At 37.1% G+C, this 14,208-nt stretch overlaps 2 protein-coding genes and 1 long non-coding RNA gene across 7 annotated transcripts in view; 1 reads left to right on the top strand and 2 right to left on the bottom strand.

Moving 5' to 3' along the window:
* Window positions 1-1,266: 1,266 nt before the first annotated feature.
* Window positions 1,267-6,494, bottom strand: LOC107703407 (cytochrome P450 3A30-like). 2 transcript variants are annotated; one of them, XM_016506025.1, is made up of 14 exons: window positions 6,392-6,494; window positions 5,986-6,114; window positions 5,642-5,735; window positions 5,472-5,524; window positions 4,697-4,796; window positions 4,477-4,596; window positions 4,064-4,146; window positions 3,668-3,816; window positions 3,427-3,551; window positions 3,240-3,324; window positions 2,988-3,148; window positions 1,836-2,062; window positions 1,511-1,673; window positions 1,267-1,394 (listed from the first exon to the last, which is right to left on the bottom strand). In XM_016506025.1, exons 2-14 carry the CDS (start codon window positions 6,051-6,053, stop codon window positions 1,308-1,310), a joined length of 1,515 nt encoding a protein of 504 aa, XP_016361511.1. In that variant the 5' UTR covers window positions 6,054-6,114; window positions 6,392-6,494; the 3' UTR covers window positions 1,267-1,307. The 2 variants fall into 2 exon arrangements, with proteins under 2 accessions (XP_016361511.1, XP_016361510.1); XM_016506024.1 differs by lacking the exon at window positions 6,392-6,494 and having other exon boundaries at window positions 5,986-6,145.
* On the top strand, window positions 6,103-7,186 carry LOC107703408 (uncharacterized). The gene is made up of 3 exons (XR_001635837.1): window positions 6,103-6,175; window positions 6,794-6,920; window positions 7,141-7,186. It is a non-coding gene; the product is annotated as an uncharacterized LOC107703408 (long non-coding RNA).
* Window positions 7,187-8,573: 1,387 nt separating this feature from the next.
* LOC107703405 (protein sidekick-1-like) overlaps window positions 8,574-14,208 on the bottom strand; it is a 334,600-nt gene continuing 328,965 nt past the window's right edge. For 2 of the 4 annotated variants that reach the window (XM_016506019.1, XM_016506022.1), the window contains exons 42-45: window positions 10,380-10,517; window positions 10,056-10,176; window positions 9,470-9,602; window positions 8,574-8,870 (exon numbers count right to left, since the gene is read on the bottom strand). In XM_016506019.1, the coding sequence (XP_016361505.1) occupies window positions 8,598-8,870; window positions 9,470-9,602; window positions 10,056-10,176; window positions 10,380-10,517 (665 nt within the window). In that variant the 3' untranslated portion in view covers window positions 8,574-8,597. The remainder of the gene's footprint in view (window positions 8,871-9,469; window positions 9,603-10,055; window positions 10,177-10,379; window positions 10,518-14,208) is intronic. The other 2 variants (XM_016506020.1, XM_016506021.1) reach the window with 2 other exon arrangements.

The raw sequence follows: 14,208 nt of genomic DNA, 5'->3' as shown, positions 1-14,208 counted from the left end.
CATAGTCATTACCGTGATATATCGCATTACCGAATACCGTCACAAGTCTATCTGTGACTCGATAAAACAAACTCATGCGCACAATAACATTGAACATTTATTTGAACAGTTTACAGTGACACCCATTGGACAAAAAGAGAAGCAGAGCGACCTCAGGCTGGAGTACTGAGACAAATTACGCTGCTGGACTGTGAAGGTTAGTTTCTGTATCCAGGGAGTTTTCTGTTAAACATGTTAAGAGAGCTAAGCCTATTTATCTGCAAATTAATGTCTGTCATTTGATATGGTAAAATGCTGCAATGTTTGGATATGAGTGTTTTGTATTAAACATATCAAATCTTCAGTATTGAGAAGAAAACTTTCTCAACTGATGCAACTCTCTGGTGAATTGCAAGTATGTGCAGAGGGCGCTACAGGTGTATGCATGTTATTGGTTGTTTCAGCTGTCTGTTTAAAGCCTACCAATCACATTTACTGATACGTAGGGGTGTGGGCGTTGCTTAATAACACCCCTTTCTAACAGTCATCTATCTGTGAGACAGAAAATCAGCCTTACAATGTTGACAGACTAACCATATTTTCGACATTACACATCTATTAAATCCTGTCCACAACAATTGTTTACAAATACTATTACAAATGAGAAGCCTGTCACACAGGAGAGCTCCCTAGCAGTTGTTTTGGAAGCTGATTTCTAATGTCTTGTCTATCTGTTACGTTTGGCTGTTTCATCAAATTTTTGTTTCGTAATTGTTTTACTTTCTGGTTTGAATTTTTAAATGTTAAAAAAAAGTATTTATATTCATTGCAGATGCAAACAAACTGATATTTTACCTTTCCGTTACGATGATGTCTGTTTCCAACAAAAATCCATTCAAGTTTGTTATTAAAGCACATAATCCTGTCTCACACAGCTACAAAAATAACTATACATTTGCATTCATTGCTTAGATTGTTCTGTAATTAAACAATTATACACTTTTAATAACGTATTTTTACATTTATAACAGTGCAAAGTAAATGACACAAAAATGAATGAATCAAGAAGAGCTCAAGGCCCAGTAAACCATCAACACCTTAAATCCAAAAATATGATGTTAAGGGTATAATCATATATATTATAAATAATCATAATATAATTTAGAAATAGGAAACTTAATTTCCTGTAAAGCTGCTTTGCAATGATTTGTATTGTGAAAAGCGCTATACAAATAAACTTGAATTGAATTAATTTTGAGTAATTTTGTTAATGCTATATAACATGGTATAAAATCAAATCAATTATATTGAAATGTTCTGCATTTTAATTATTCTTTTGCCTTGCGAGATCTTAGTATAAACTTCAGTGTGATGGGAACCTTCGGCTGAAACATAGCATTCAGCTCTAGAGGGATCTGAAAACAGGAGAAAATAAAGAATATGCATTTATAACTTCCCGTTTAATTAAGAGGCAAAACATAGTCAGCTTCACGTAACTAATGTATACATTCTGATGAAATGATGTACCAACCTGTGTCTCTTTACATGTTTCTATGCTGAAGTTCTGAAGCAGCTTCACAACAAGAAGCTTCATGATCATTTGGGCGAATCTCATTCCAATGCAATTTCGAGGCCCGAGTCCAAAAGGCATGAAAATATACTGGTTAATCTCTGACTTACTCTCTGGGCTGAACCTGTAAAAAATATAAAGTTTAGCAATTTTTGTTCCATTAAACTGTCTCAAACATTTTAATTTACATGCTATATAGTATGAGAGAAAAACTAAAGTGAGAAAAATTGTGGCTGTGCAGGAAATGCTCAGAAAGCATTAGTGTCTGATAGATGAATCACATCACCTCTCTGGTCTGAACTCATCAGGCGACTCCCAGAGTTGCGGATCACGACACAAGACATATGTTGGAATTCCAACCAGTGTGTCCTTTGGTATGGTCACCCCATTGAGCTCCACGGTCTTCTTACAGACCCTTTCTAAGCGTGGTGTAGTGGGAAGGAGACGCATTGATTCGTTGATGGCCATTTCCAAGTAATCTATTTTCATCAATGCATCATATGTGATGGGAGTCTAAATAAACCACAAAAAAACAAGACATACCCAATGCATATTTCAGCTTTGTTTTAAACCTAATTCCTGTTCCTTAAGTAAAACAACTGAACCCTAAAATCCAAAACTGCCTTTAAGGAATAATTTGTCAAAAAAAAAAGAACATTTACTCAGGACATCAAGATGTAGATGATTTTATTTCTTCATCAGAACAGATTTTGAGAAATTTTGCACTGCATCACTTGCTCACCATTGAGAGTCCAAACAGCTGATAAAAACATCACAATAATCCACACGACTCCAGTTCATCAATTAATGTCTTATAAAGTGAAATGCCATGTTGTTAAGAAACACATTCACCATTAAACTAATTAAACACACTCAACTTTAAACCATTCCCTCTGGTCAAATTACTCCATAATCCATAATAAAGCTTCCTACAGTGAAAAAGTCCATCCCCTGTTGTTCTCTCACATCAAAATCCAACCAACATATTGGTTTAAAACAGTTTTGTTGACTCTTGTAAATGGTGCTTGATCTGTGCATAACTGTCTTCATTCAGATGAGACACTGGAAAAAGCAAAATCATTGACAGAGGACTTGTATTTTAGCTGGAAGTAACAGTTTGAATTTAAAAACATCTTAATCATGGATTTGTTTCTTAGAAACACACAGCTTTTTACTTCACAAGACATAATTGATGGACTGAAGTTATGTGGATAATTGTGTTTTTATCAACTGTTTGGACTCTCATTCTGACGGCACCCATTCACTGCAGAAGATCCATTGGTGAGCAAATGATGTAATGCTACATTTCTCCAAATCTGTTCTGATGAAGAATCAAACTCATCTACATCTTGGATGGCCTGATTTTTGGGTGAACTATTCCTTTAAGCTAGATTCTCTAGACAAAAACTATGAACAAAGCAGAAGCCGTTGTTCTCACATCAGGAGGGAAGTTTGTGTCAATCTCCTCAAGCAGCTTTTCCAGGCAGTCTGGATTAGTTGCAAGATTATAGAGGAGGTAAGTGAGAGTGGTGCTTGTCGTCTCATAACCTCCGAGAATGAAAACGAGGGACTGGGAGAGAATCTCGTGGTCTGTTAGTCCTATCAAATTCACAAAACTGCATATTTGAATACAAGTCCCATTTGAAATGATAGAGTCTATAATGTGTAAATTCTGTACTGTCTCTCTAACCTTTTGCTGGTTGCTCATCTGTGTCCTCAAAATGATCACCAGGTATTTGATTCTGGAGCATGAGCTGGAGAAAGTCTACCCGACCCTGATTAAAAACACAAAGTCATTTCTGGTTCTTTAAAAGAGTGGCTCTAACAAGTTTTTGGACAATTAAGCCATGCATAAGCTTAAGAGTGAAATAACATACATTTGATTCCTTGTTGTGCTCGTCCTTAATCTTTTTCAGGACATTATAGAAAAATTCCATAGATGACCTTGAAAAAAGACTTATCCCCATTTTCCCCAAAAGATTTGCAACGGAGGGAAATAAAGCTGAAAAAAAAAAAAAAGAAATTTAGATCTCAAAACAGTATTTATATATTCATGTAAAGAGCTGTAAAACTAATATACAGTATAATGCAATTTTTTAAATGATAAAAATGACATACCTAAAATCAGAAAGAGAGGACTGAACAGACTGAACTTGAAAAACTTCTTGATGTTGGTAACAAAAGGATCATCTGCGTTGTTTATGGAGTCGATGTCGACGCTAAAGGATGAGCTGGTGACCACATCCAAACTGTACGGAGCCACAACTCTGGAATAAAAACAGTGTTTGTTTCTTATTAGATATAGTATATAGTGATCATTTACATATCATTACTTTCTAACAAAGCCAATGTCATCTAAAATAATCATAATTAATATTATTAACTTTATCAATAAATTAAATTCATTTTATGTGGTTTTATACAAAGAAATGAACTGCAGTAAATGCATTAGTAAAGTTCATGATTGACTATGAATGCTTTTATGTATTATTTAAAGACAGATGTCACACATACTCTTTTACTTTAACTGGCTGCTCGTCTTTCTTTTGCATATTTTTAATAAAACGATCTGCATGTGTCACAGCTATGGGAAATATCTGAAACATATTTAGAAATAAGTGTTAGTTACATATGTGTCAGAGAGAGCAACAAGTAGAGCATGAAATAATATAAATCTAAATATTATATAAAAGTATATAATAAAATACGTTTTTTTGCGACAAAAACTTCTATATAGAAGTGGAGAATACGGAGATGCCAATGTCTGCTCATGTTAAAGGGACATTTCACTCTAAATTTGTTCCATATCTGTTTAACAACTTTATAATATCTTTTACAAAGAATAAAGAAAGTCATTCATATTTTAAACAACATGAGAGATGACAGAATTTTTATGATTGGGTGAACTATCACTTTAAGGTTTACACCTCCTTCAGTCGACCACTTGTGAAATATGGAGAGAGTGAACTGCGGATTCTCTTCCATCTCTCATCTTTAACTACAGTTATTCCATCAGCAAAGGGGCCAGCAAGGTCTGCATTTGTTTCCTGTACAAATTCCAAAAAGATGATGTTTACTGGGGCGTAAAGAAATCCTCAGCTTCCCGTCATTATCACACTTTCTGTACAACTTTGAAGGTGAGCTTACCCTTCTGTTAGTGAAGGTTGAATAACATTCTTTCACCATAATCGCTTTGATCATTTCCAGGTCAGTAACCATTAATATTGGGAGCCTTCCATCATAGATCCTGAGCAATGAAAGGAATATTGATCAGTTTGCAGTCACAGTGATTCAGCCAAATACCTACACTACCATTCAAAAGTTTGGGGTCAGTAAATTTTTTTATTAATACTTCTACTTAAGGATGCATTCAACAGATCAAAATTTACATAAAATACATGTATAATGTTACAAAAGATTTCTGTAGTGAATAAATGCTGTTCTTTTGAGCTTTCAGTTTAAAGAATCCTGACAAAAAGTATAACAAATATTCAGCAGAACAACTGTTTTCAACGTTGCTGATTTGCAAAATCAGTATATCAGAATGATTTCTGAAGAATCATGTGACACTGAAGACTGGAGTAATGATGCTGAAAATTCAGCTTTACCATCACAGTAATTAATTACATTTTAAAATATATTAACATAGAAAGCAGGTATTTAAAATATAATATTTCACAATATAATAATATTTCACAATCTTACTGTTTTTACTGTAAAATAAATGCATCCTTGGTGAGCATAAAGACTTCATTTACATAAAATAAAAATAATAAAATAAAATAAAATCCTCAGACTTTTGAATGATCTGTTGTGATCCACTAATAAAGCACCCAGTTAGGAAATACTTTTAAACAGACAATAAACCTGACTTAATTAAGCATAACATCATATTTAATGTAAATGTATGACTGAGACTCACCCCCAAACTTTTCCATACTTCTTAGCACACTCCATATCGAAATTGAAAAAACCCTAAAATACATTTGCATATAGACATAGAAGAAAGAAGGATAAAAAGAGTCTTATTGCTCCAGCATCATTGGAATGCGCTGCCCAATATTATTCTACAGGAGTTACATAATTACTCACTTTAGTGTATGAGAGAAATGTGCCAAAGAAAGGCCAAGGCCTTGGTCCTGGAATTCCCAGTTTCTTAAAAAATCCATGTGGCCAAACACCATAACTTCAGTGGGATCGATAACACAGAGATATTAGGCTACATAACCACATGAAAGCCATTAGATATAGATATAGATTTTACGAACTGTACAGTGTGATGACGTACACAAATACAAGACAATACTATTTAATTTTTTTTATTAAAAACAGATACAGATGCTGAACTAAAAGCTTTAACACATTATAACAATATAACGCAACAGAATACTGCATAGCCGAATAATATTTTCTTTAACCTGTTGTGTAATACTCACATATACAGAAGTGTTAGGACCAGAAGCACCAGGGTCCAGGTCACAGACAGAGCTGGGAGATCAATCATTGTAAGTCAGCTGTCAGCCTTGCGCTGTATTCTTCAGTTGAAGTTCTACTGCACACTGATGGCTGTGTCTCTATTTATGTTCATCAGACGGCTCATGATCCGGAAGAGGGCGTGGTTTGCAGGTGAGCACGACGACCAAATAAGGCAACACGTGACAGGTTATTACAGTTTTAACATTTGACATTTTTACGTGTCGAGTTATAGGCGTTAACTGCACTAAGCAGCAGAGGTTACATAAGTCTTCAGTTGTCTTTATTAGGAAACGTACATAAAAACGACGAAAGACACAAACAACCGAAACCAAGTGTCAAATAAAGTAGCACATCGATTTTACTCACCTTAGAAGACAGTAAAGCCCTGCGACTTTATAAAACACACTTCCTCTGTGTTCTGTTGCACAATTAAAAACATTAGGTGTCCTTTCATTGCATTTTAACAGTTCATAGTGACACCCATTGGACAAAAAGTGTAACTGAGTTCAGTCTTATTTTATATATAGGCTATATATACGTATATAATATACACATGTATAGCATTTATGATTACATGATTTTATAACCTGCGAATGGATGCTTAATATGTTCCAGTGCCGATTAAAAAATGTGTGTTGCCGTGTCAAATGGTATGAATGCCGATCAGAAAATCTATTTTTTTTATTTTAATTATACAAAAGTAATTAATACTGATGCTAGTTTTGTTTCAATTGGCATGTCCAGTAACATTATATATATTTTTAATAGCTTGTTGGGTGAACACAAAACCACATTAGTTAACATTCAGACCAGAGAAAATGATTTCAAGAATGCAGATTTTATCTGAAAGGATGAACAGTGATTTTAGGATAATGATGTTGCTCATACATGTCAGGTCAGTCCAAGTTGTCATTTGTATACATACTTTTTTAACACTGATGATGATGATTACGTTGCACAACATTTATTGTTGTTTTGCTTTGTTACCTTTACATTTATCTGTTTCATGAATTGTTACAGTTTAGTTTAAATTGTGCTGAAAAAGGTAATTTTGTGTAAATTATACTTCACACCTTTTTTTTCAAATGGTTGCAACAACAAAAAACTGTCTATAGATTCCCCAACATTCAGCCAACAGGCATGACAGAGATACAAAATACAGCTAGTCTATTCTGTGATAAAAGTGATGATTTGATTAAATGCTTTCCCAAATCTGTGTGAAACTTATTTTTTTCTGTCATGATTTATCGTGCATGTTGACGTATTATCAGGATGACATTGTTGTTGGAGGCATTTAACTGAACAACAAACATTTAATTTATCATAAAAAAATCTTTACTTCATGAACGCCCATGACATACACTTGTGCTAAAACAGTTGGTCGGATTGAAACAAACATTTCCATAACAGTACACTCTTGTTTGATTACTGTACTTCTTGTGTTGGCATTTTCAAGAACTGCAAAAATTCATACTTCTTGTGAAAGAACAACGGAACTACTTTACGTCACTTCTGAAGAACACTACAGTGAACAACAAAATTCATACAAATTCATTCTAAAATCGCACTGTAAAATTACACTTTTTACAAGCCTGTAAAAAAGCAAATATTCCATCAAAAGAAGGAAACTGAAATGTTTATGGCTCAAAAGTGCAGAACATATGTGCGAAGCAACCGCATACTGATCTCCTCACATACAATTCATACAATCGTTCATTAAATAATTTCAAGTGAGTGTTTGCAGTTCCTAAGCGAGGCCAAACAGACAGGAACAAAACAAGAAGAGTAAAAGCCAAATAAAAACAACAACAACTATGAACTTGTTGATATGTGTGAGAATGAGCAATGGCACAAATCACAACACATCTGGCACTGTCTCACCGTCTGATTACACAGAGGCAGGGAACCAGAGCTGTCTGGCTTCTTCTAACAGCCTCCGTAGGTTTTCTTGCTGGTGAGTCTATAGAGAATATACTGAAAACAACCGTGCTTCATTATCCAGGCCGCGTGAACGCGAATCAAATCCATTAGAGAAGATTTACATTTCATGACCTTTACGATCTCGAGTGCAACATGTATATATAGCGACACTGACAGTGAGATGAGATTATTCAGACAAGAGTATACAGTAATTACAGCGTGTTTTTCACTTAGCTTTTTCCTCAAGTTCTTTTCAATGTGGTAAGGGCAGGAATGTTAAGTGTGAATATATGCCGCTCTTTAGAGCGAGAATGTCTCGTCACATGTACAGGCGTTTTCTGTTGCGTCCTGCTCATTAAAACCAGACATTTATGCATCTTTCACAACCAAGGCTGCAAACAGGAGGGGCACGTACATTAACAGTAACTCTGATTAGTCTTCTGTATTGGCATATAAAAATCATTTCTTCTCCCCTTCTCTTAATAATGATCTTGATCATTAATCGAGTACATTCCGGATCCAGCAACTCGATGAGCGGTCACATGTGATGTCTCTTGTAGTGCTCGTGGTGATAGTACTGTGCGAAACCAGAGAATTTCCTCTGCAACTATGTTGTCCGAGCCGCAAAGAGGGGTCCGGGTCCTCTTGTATGTCACACGAACGAGGAGAAGCCTGTGACGGGCGTCCGTGAGCCTGGCGCGGGCTGGCCGGTAGGGGTGTAGACCCCGCCAACGCTGTGCTGCGTGACCACTGTCTGATAGTAGGACTCGGTGTCCCCGCTGGCACATTCATCATAGGAACAGGCCAGCGTTTGCTTCAGCCCCTTCTGCTGCCGCTTCCACGAGTTGAAGTATGACGGGTCGCTCATGTAGTGATTCACGAACGAGTGTTTGATCGGCTCCTCTTCGCACTCGCTGTCTGTGGCCTGATCATGGAAATATGAGAGTGGAAATCACACACTTGGAAGATTTATGTTTGCGATATCTTGTATGCAAGAGATAATGGAAAGTCAGCTGGTCGAAGAAAACCCCAATTGACCCTTCGTAAAAACCTGCCCTCATTCGTTAATGTTGCTATGTCCGACAAGCCATGCTGCTCTCACACCACACATCATGTTCTCATGTAGTGAAAAATACATTGCGAAATGGACAAGACAGAGCAGGTTACTATAAGTATGAAGCAAAGTCTCAGCTTTTTTTTAAAGAAATTTAAACAATAAATACCGTTTTGTGGCTCTTTAAAGTGTCGTGACAGATCACTGTAGTGCCTTAGTTCAAGCAGCACATGAACAGATCATCTCTTCCTCTTTACTAGTTATATCGCGTAATAAACATGAATGAACACCAGAAGGTATCTTGTTTCAACTGTGGAAAGACATCAATACACACCACTTTTCAAGTTCAAATCCACCAACGTTAATCTACTCTCCAGTCTGGTTTGGCAGATTTGGCGTTATGACTGGTCAGATCGCCTGTCAATCAAACTCTCTGCAAAGGGTTAATGGGTAGATATGCATCACTCCACCTCAGACTCTGACATCTCTGCAGGCCTCTCTGTCAGCGCGGTGCTCTCCGTGGAAACCACGCCGTTGTAGTTGCTACAGATGTCTTCGTCGGAATAGCGCAGTCCGGCTGGATTGGGTCGGGGAGGGGACCTGCTTGGAGACAAAAGGAAGTGGTAAGGGCGTATGTGACGTAAGCCAATTATAAACTTGCTCTGTTGTGCGTCTTGAGGAACATAATCTCTTTGTTTGCCTACCTCCCTTTATCCTAACCCTAAGTGATACTGTAGCAACTTAAAGTGCATAGGCTTGGCAAAATTTTGGAGACAAAATGTTTCAATGTATAAAGCACAGCTCACTCTTAAGTCACTTTCAAACCAAACAGCCTTCTGTTGGCCAATCTGGCAAATTCGTTGAACCTGTTGCGAAATCTGTGTGGGGAACATGAAATTCCCAATCATGTGGATTCCTATCGAAATGACTATTTCAACACATTTACTGACTGCTTAAACTGGTAAGATTGCTTTTATGAAATACCACAAAAATATCAAAACCGTATTGTGAATTCATCAGATGACGGCGCATATATAAGCTGTGTGGTTACAGTACCTGGTGCCATTCTTCCTCAAGAAGACACCCTTGACATGAACAGGCCTGCTGTTGAGCTCTAGAGCCGTGAAGCCTCCATTGTCCAGCGTGACTGTCTCCTCCACCGTGGACACAGCTTTACCTACAGCAGTCAGCATATCATCATCACAGCAAAAACATCACCTGGGTCAAATTTTTAATCGCTGTTTGCTGGACGGCGTGGGAGTCTGAGTGGGTGGATGTGTTTATCTGGATGAATATGTATGCAAATTTACAGCATAAAATGATTATGTGAGGGAGGATGGATGCGTCATGAGAAGGCTGAAGAGGTTTAGTTCAGGTCACCTGTTCCACAGCTCTTGTACTTCCTGTTCTGTCCGTGCAAGACGAGACCAAAAACCACCAGCAACAGCAGAATCAGGCCACACAACGCCAACACGATGAGAAACCACCACTCCTCATAAAACGGGGTGTCCTGTTGGGCTGTTTATGACAAAGAGAAATAGAATATAAAGAAATACAGAAATGTACATTGTTTACATTTTTGCAGATTTTGGGCATTCAGACTTGAAAGATTTCAATGAAATCATGTAGTGTGTGGTGGGCACAGAAGCTTGATGATTCCATCCAATCTGAGGATATCAAACATGTCTGATATTTTGAGCAAATTTTAGAACACATGTTGCTTTCATTTGTTTTAATTTAAGTGAACAGCCTTAAATAAGGTTGTAAACAGGGTCTAAAGGTTTTAAGCTTGTCCACTTTTGACCACTTCCTGAAGTATTTCAAAACGCTGTATTATTCGACTGCATTGCTTTTGTTGCGTAGGCATTCACGTGGTTGAATGAGTTTTTACAGCCACAAAAGACTGCCTACTCACTGTCCACTGACCTAACCTGTGAGCGTAATGGGACGTGTTTTGTGGACACGCACCAAAACCAAGATTTCAACTTTGCTATTTTGGGCCAAAAGCACACCGATTGAAATTGTGGTTACCATTTGTATCCTTTCCATTCCCTTCCTTTCCCACTCGCTTGTAAGCAGTGTAATGGCTTCATTTATTCAATTGTACTTGTGTGCCGCACTTGGCGCTCCAGTGAAAGTGATGTAGAGCTTGACGAAATTAGAGGGGACAGAATCCAAACACAAATAGTCACAGGAGATGCTTTTAAAACAGTGGTTTTCAAACTTTTTAAAGAGCTTTTTTCTTTTTTAAATTGAAGCGACCCATATATATGTATATGATAGGAGAGTGAAGAGCTGACAGGAAGCGAAGTGGGAGAGAGAGGGGGATGGGATCGGGAAAGGAACTCGAACTGGGATTCGAACTCGGGACACCTCTTAGCTCAACGGCGCTGTATGTTGGCATGCTGACCAGAAGGCTATCGGCGCTGGCAAAAAACTAAAATTTTATTCAAATTCTGAATGGATTATATATAGCCAAGAAAGCGCGCAAAGAGCGCTCCCTTAATAACCACTGAAAAAACGTCACTGATTTGAGTTTATCGCAAAAAAATTCCATTATAATCAATGATTCTCTCTACACGGTGCAATACATCTTTTATTTACATCGCGTCTACACTTTGTTTATTATAATGAGAGGATTAGCTTGCAGAACTCAGGACTGAACAAAAACGTTTTGAGTGGTGAGTGGATTCTGAGTAACTAAAACTGATTGGCCACCGCGTTAAAAAAAAATCAACAGATATATCTGCATTGGCTACAATGTTCAACGCTGCAAAAAAACTTTGTAAATAGAAACCTTTGATGCTGTCCAGAGCGCAAACACAGAGAGACAGATGCACACTGGAGTCTGCCGTAAGGCTGCTGCTTACTTTCATTTTATCCTTTATTTTGTTTTGTTCCTGGTCCCGTTTTTTGGGACCCAGGGTTTGAAAACCACTGTTTTAAAACACATGTTAAGACCAGGTGTAAACAGTAATGCGTCTTGGTTCACCTCTTCTGATCGGATCACTAAAAATGCATCTTAATACCAGGCGTAAACAGGGCGTTAGAAATGTAACTGATAATCCTTTATATTACTAAAATTGAATTTAATAGTAATAGTGATAGTCCCCAACTTAGGAAGATGTTTTCTTACTTGAGAGAAGCAGAAGTGATCGTCTACCATATTTAGAGCAGCAGTGATGCATGTTTATTGGCCCGCGTCCTATCTGCTCATCTCTAGTGCTCTAGAGCAGTGTTTCTCAACCAGGGGTCCGTGGACCCCTAGTGGTCCTTGACGTAAGGCAAGGGGGTCCGTATAAAGTATGAATTTTTGTGACATGACATGTTCCCATGAAAGAAAAATCCAATATAGCTGATGATATGGCCAAATACTGGACAAGTCAACTAATTTGAATTATACTTGACTGCATTTGGTCCTCACAAAGATACAAATGATACATAGATGAGTCAATTTTGTTCTGGGGGTCCTTGAGGATGGTTCTGAATTGGACAGGGGTCCGGTACGCCAAAAGGTTGAGATTCACTGCTCTAGAGCAAAGGAGAGCATGGCCTAAATGTGCCAGAACTCTCCAGTCATATGTGACAGCCGCTGACGGACTGCTCTGACAGCAATACTGAGCGGCAGTGACATCAGCTCACAGACAGATTGAAGCATGCCTGTGGTATGAATATTTCAGTCCCATGACATGTGAAATGTTGATAACATACTTTGCTTTTCATTTACAAACAGACCTCTAGGACTTGCACCACACTGCATTAATTACTTGCTGAGGCAACATGGCAGTTTTTCTTGAAAGCACTTGCCAATGGCCAAAGAGAAAGACTGAGCGAGACGGAGAAGAAAGCTCTAGTCTTTGACAGCTTCATTTTTTTCTTTGTATAACTTTAGAGGGTAACATTAAAATCTTGCTTTCAAATCCATGCTTTGTGACTGACGACGCTCTTGTCAAGGTTAAAGCCACAATGAATCACGACGCGGTTTATAATATCACAAATAAAAACCACATTGTTTAGCTGTTGTTATAAACAACAAACTAAACATATGACAGCCGCTGTGATGAGACCAAGTAAACATCTAGAAACCGTTTCAGCGATTATTACTCAGCTATAATATTCAGAGATACAAAGTTCTTCGCTATATTTGTTCAACAAATAAATCTAGTTTCAGGTTCCTTTTAAGGCACTGGCCTCTAGATGACCCCAGTTACATTTATTAAATTTCCTTATACAGCAATGAGACAGAAATTGGTCGTATTATCTGTGATAAGGGGGCAGAGTCCATGTGTTACAAATTCAGGATGTGGTTGCTCAACCACAGGAAAACACATGAAAACAAGGCAATCTCAATGAGTAAACATTTATAAGAGCAAAGGAGAACAGCCACATCTCTAACTCACAAATGCACTGCAAAAAATCAATAAGAATCAGTATACTGTTTTCCAGTACAGACATCTACCGTCAAGACACTATACATTAACAATACCTGGAAAATAAGATGACTTATGATATTAAGTCTTGTTTTCAGAAAAAAAAATCAGCTAATGGGGGAAGAAAAAAAAGTTTTCCATTTGAAATAAAGAAACAGTTCATCCAAAAAAAAAAAAAAAAGGCCATCCAAGATGTAGATGACTTTGTTTCTTCATTTTGAACAGATATAGAGAAATTTAGTGTTTAGCAAATTTAGCAGCTAAAATTCCCTAAATTTGTTCTGCTGAAGAAACCTACATTTTGGATGACCTGAGGGTGAATACATTTTCAGCTAATTTTCATTTTTGGGTGAACTATTCCTTTAATGTTAATTTTTCTTATCCAATTGGTAGATTTATTTTCTTGTTTTAAGCATAAACTTACTTTTAGATGTTTTTTCTTTCAGAAAACAAGACTTAATATCATATGTCATTTTGCTTATCAAATAAATGTATCTTGGTTTAAGATTGATTTAAAGTTTAAACACAATGAAAAACAAGACAGATTTTATTTTTTGTTTTTGCAGCGTGATAGCTTATCAACAAATTCTCATAGGCGGCAATGAGCCAAAATGGAGGACACATGGAGAACTCAAATTAATTTCATGTAATCTCATATGTCTTCTTTCAAAAAGATTAAGGGGGTGGTTGATTGCGATTTCACTTTTTTAACATTAGTTAGTGTGTAATGTTGCTGTTTGAGCATAAACAATATCTGCAAAGTTACGAAGCTGAAAGTT

The sequence above is a fragment of the Sinocyclocheilus anshuiensis genome, unplaced genomic scaffold (genome assembly GCF_001515605.1).
Source record: "Sinocyclocheilus anshuiensis isolate Anshui unplaced genomic scaffold, SAMN03320099.WGS_v1.1 scaffold58, whole genome shotgun sequence".
NCBI lineage: Eukaryota > Metazoa > Chordata > Actinopteri > Cypriniformes > Cyprinidae > Sinocyclocheilus > Sinocyclocheilus anshuiensis.
This window is presented reverse-complemented; position numbering and strand designations above follow the sequence as displayed.

Coding starts and splice junctions, on each gene's coding strand:
- LOC107703407 (XM_016506025.1), bottom strand. CDS start 6,053: ATGATTGATCTCCCAGCTCTGTCTGTGACCTGGACCCTGGTGCTTCTG. Junction 5,736..5,985: donor GTCCTAACACTTCTGTATAT/GTGAGTATTACA, acceptor ATCCCACTGAAG/TTATGGTGTTTGGCCACATG. Junction 4,147..4,476: donor CAAGTGGTCGACTGAAGGAG/GTGTAAACCTTA, acceptor AATATGTTTCAG/ATATTTCCCATAGCTGTGAC.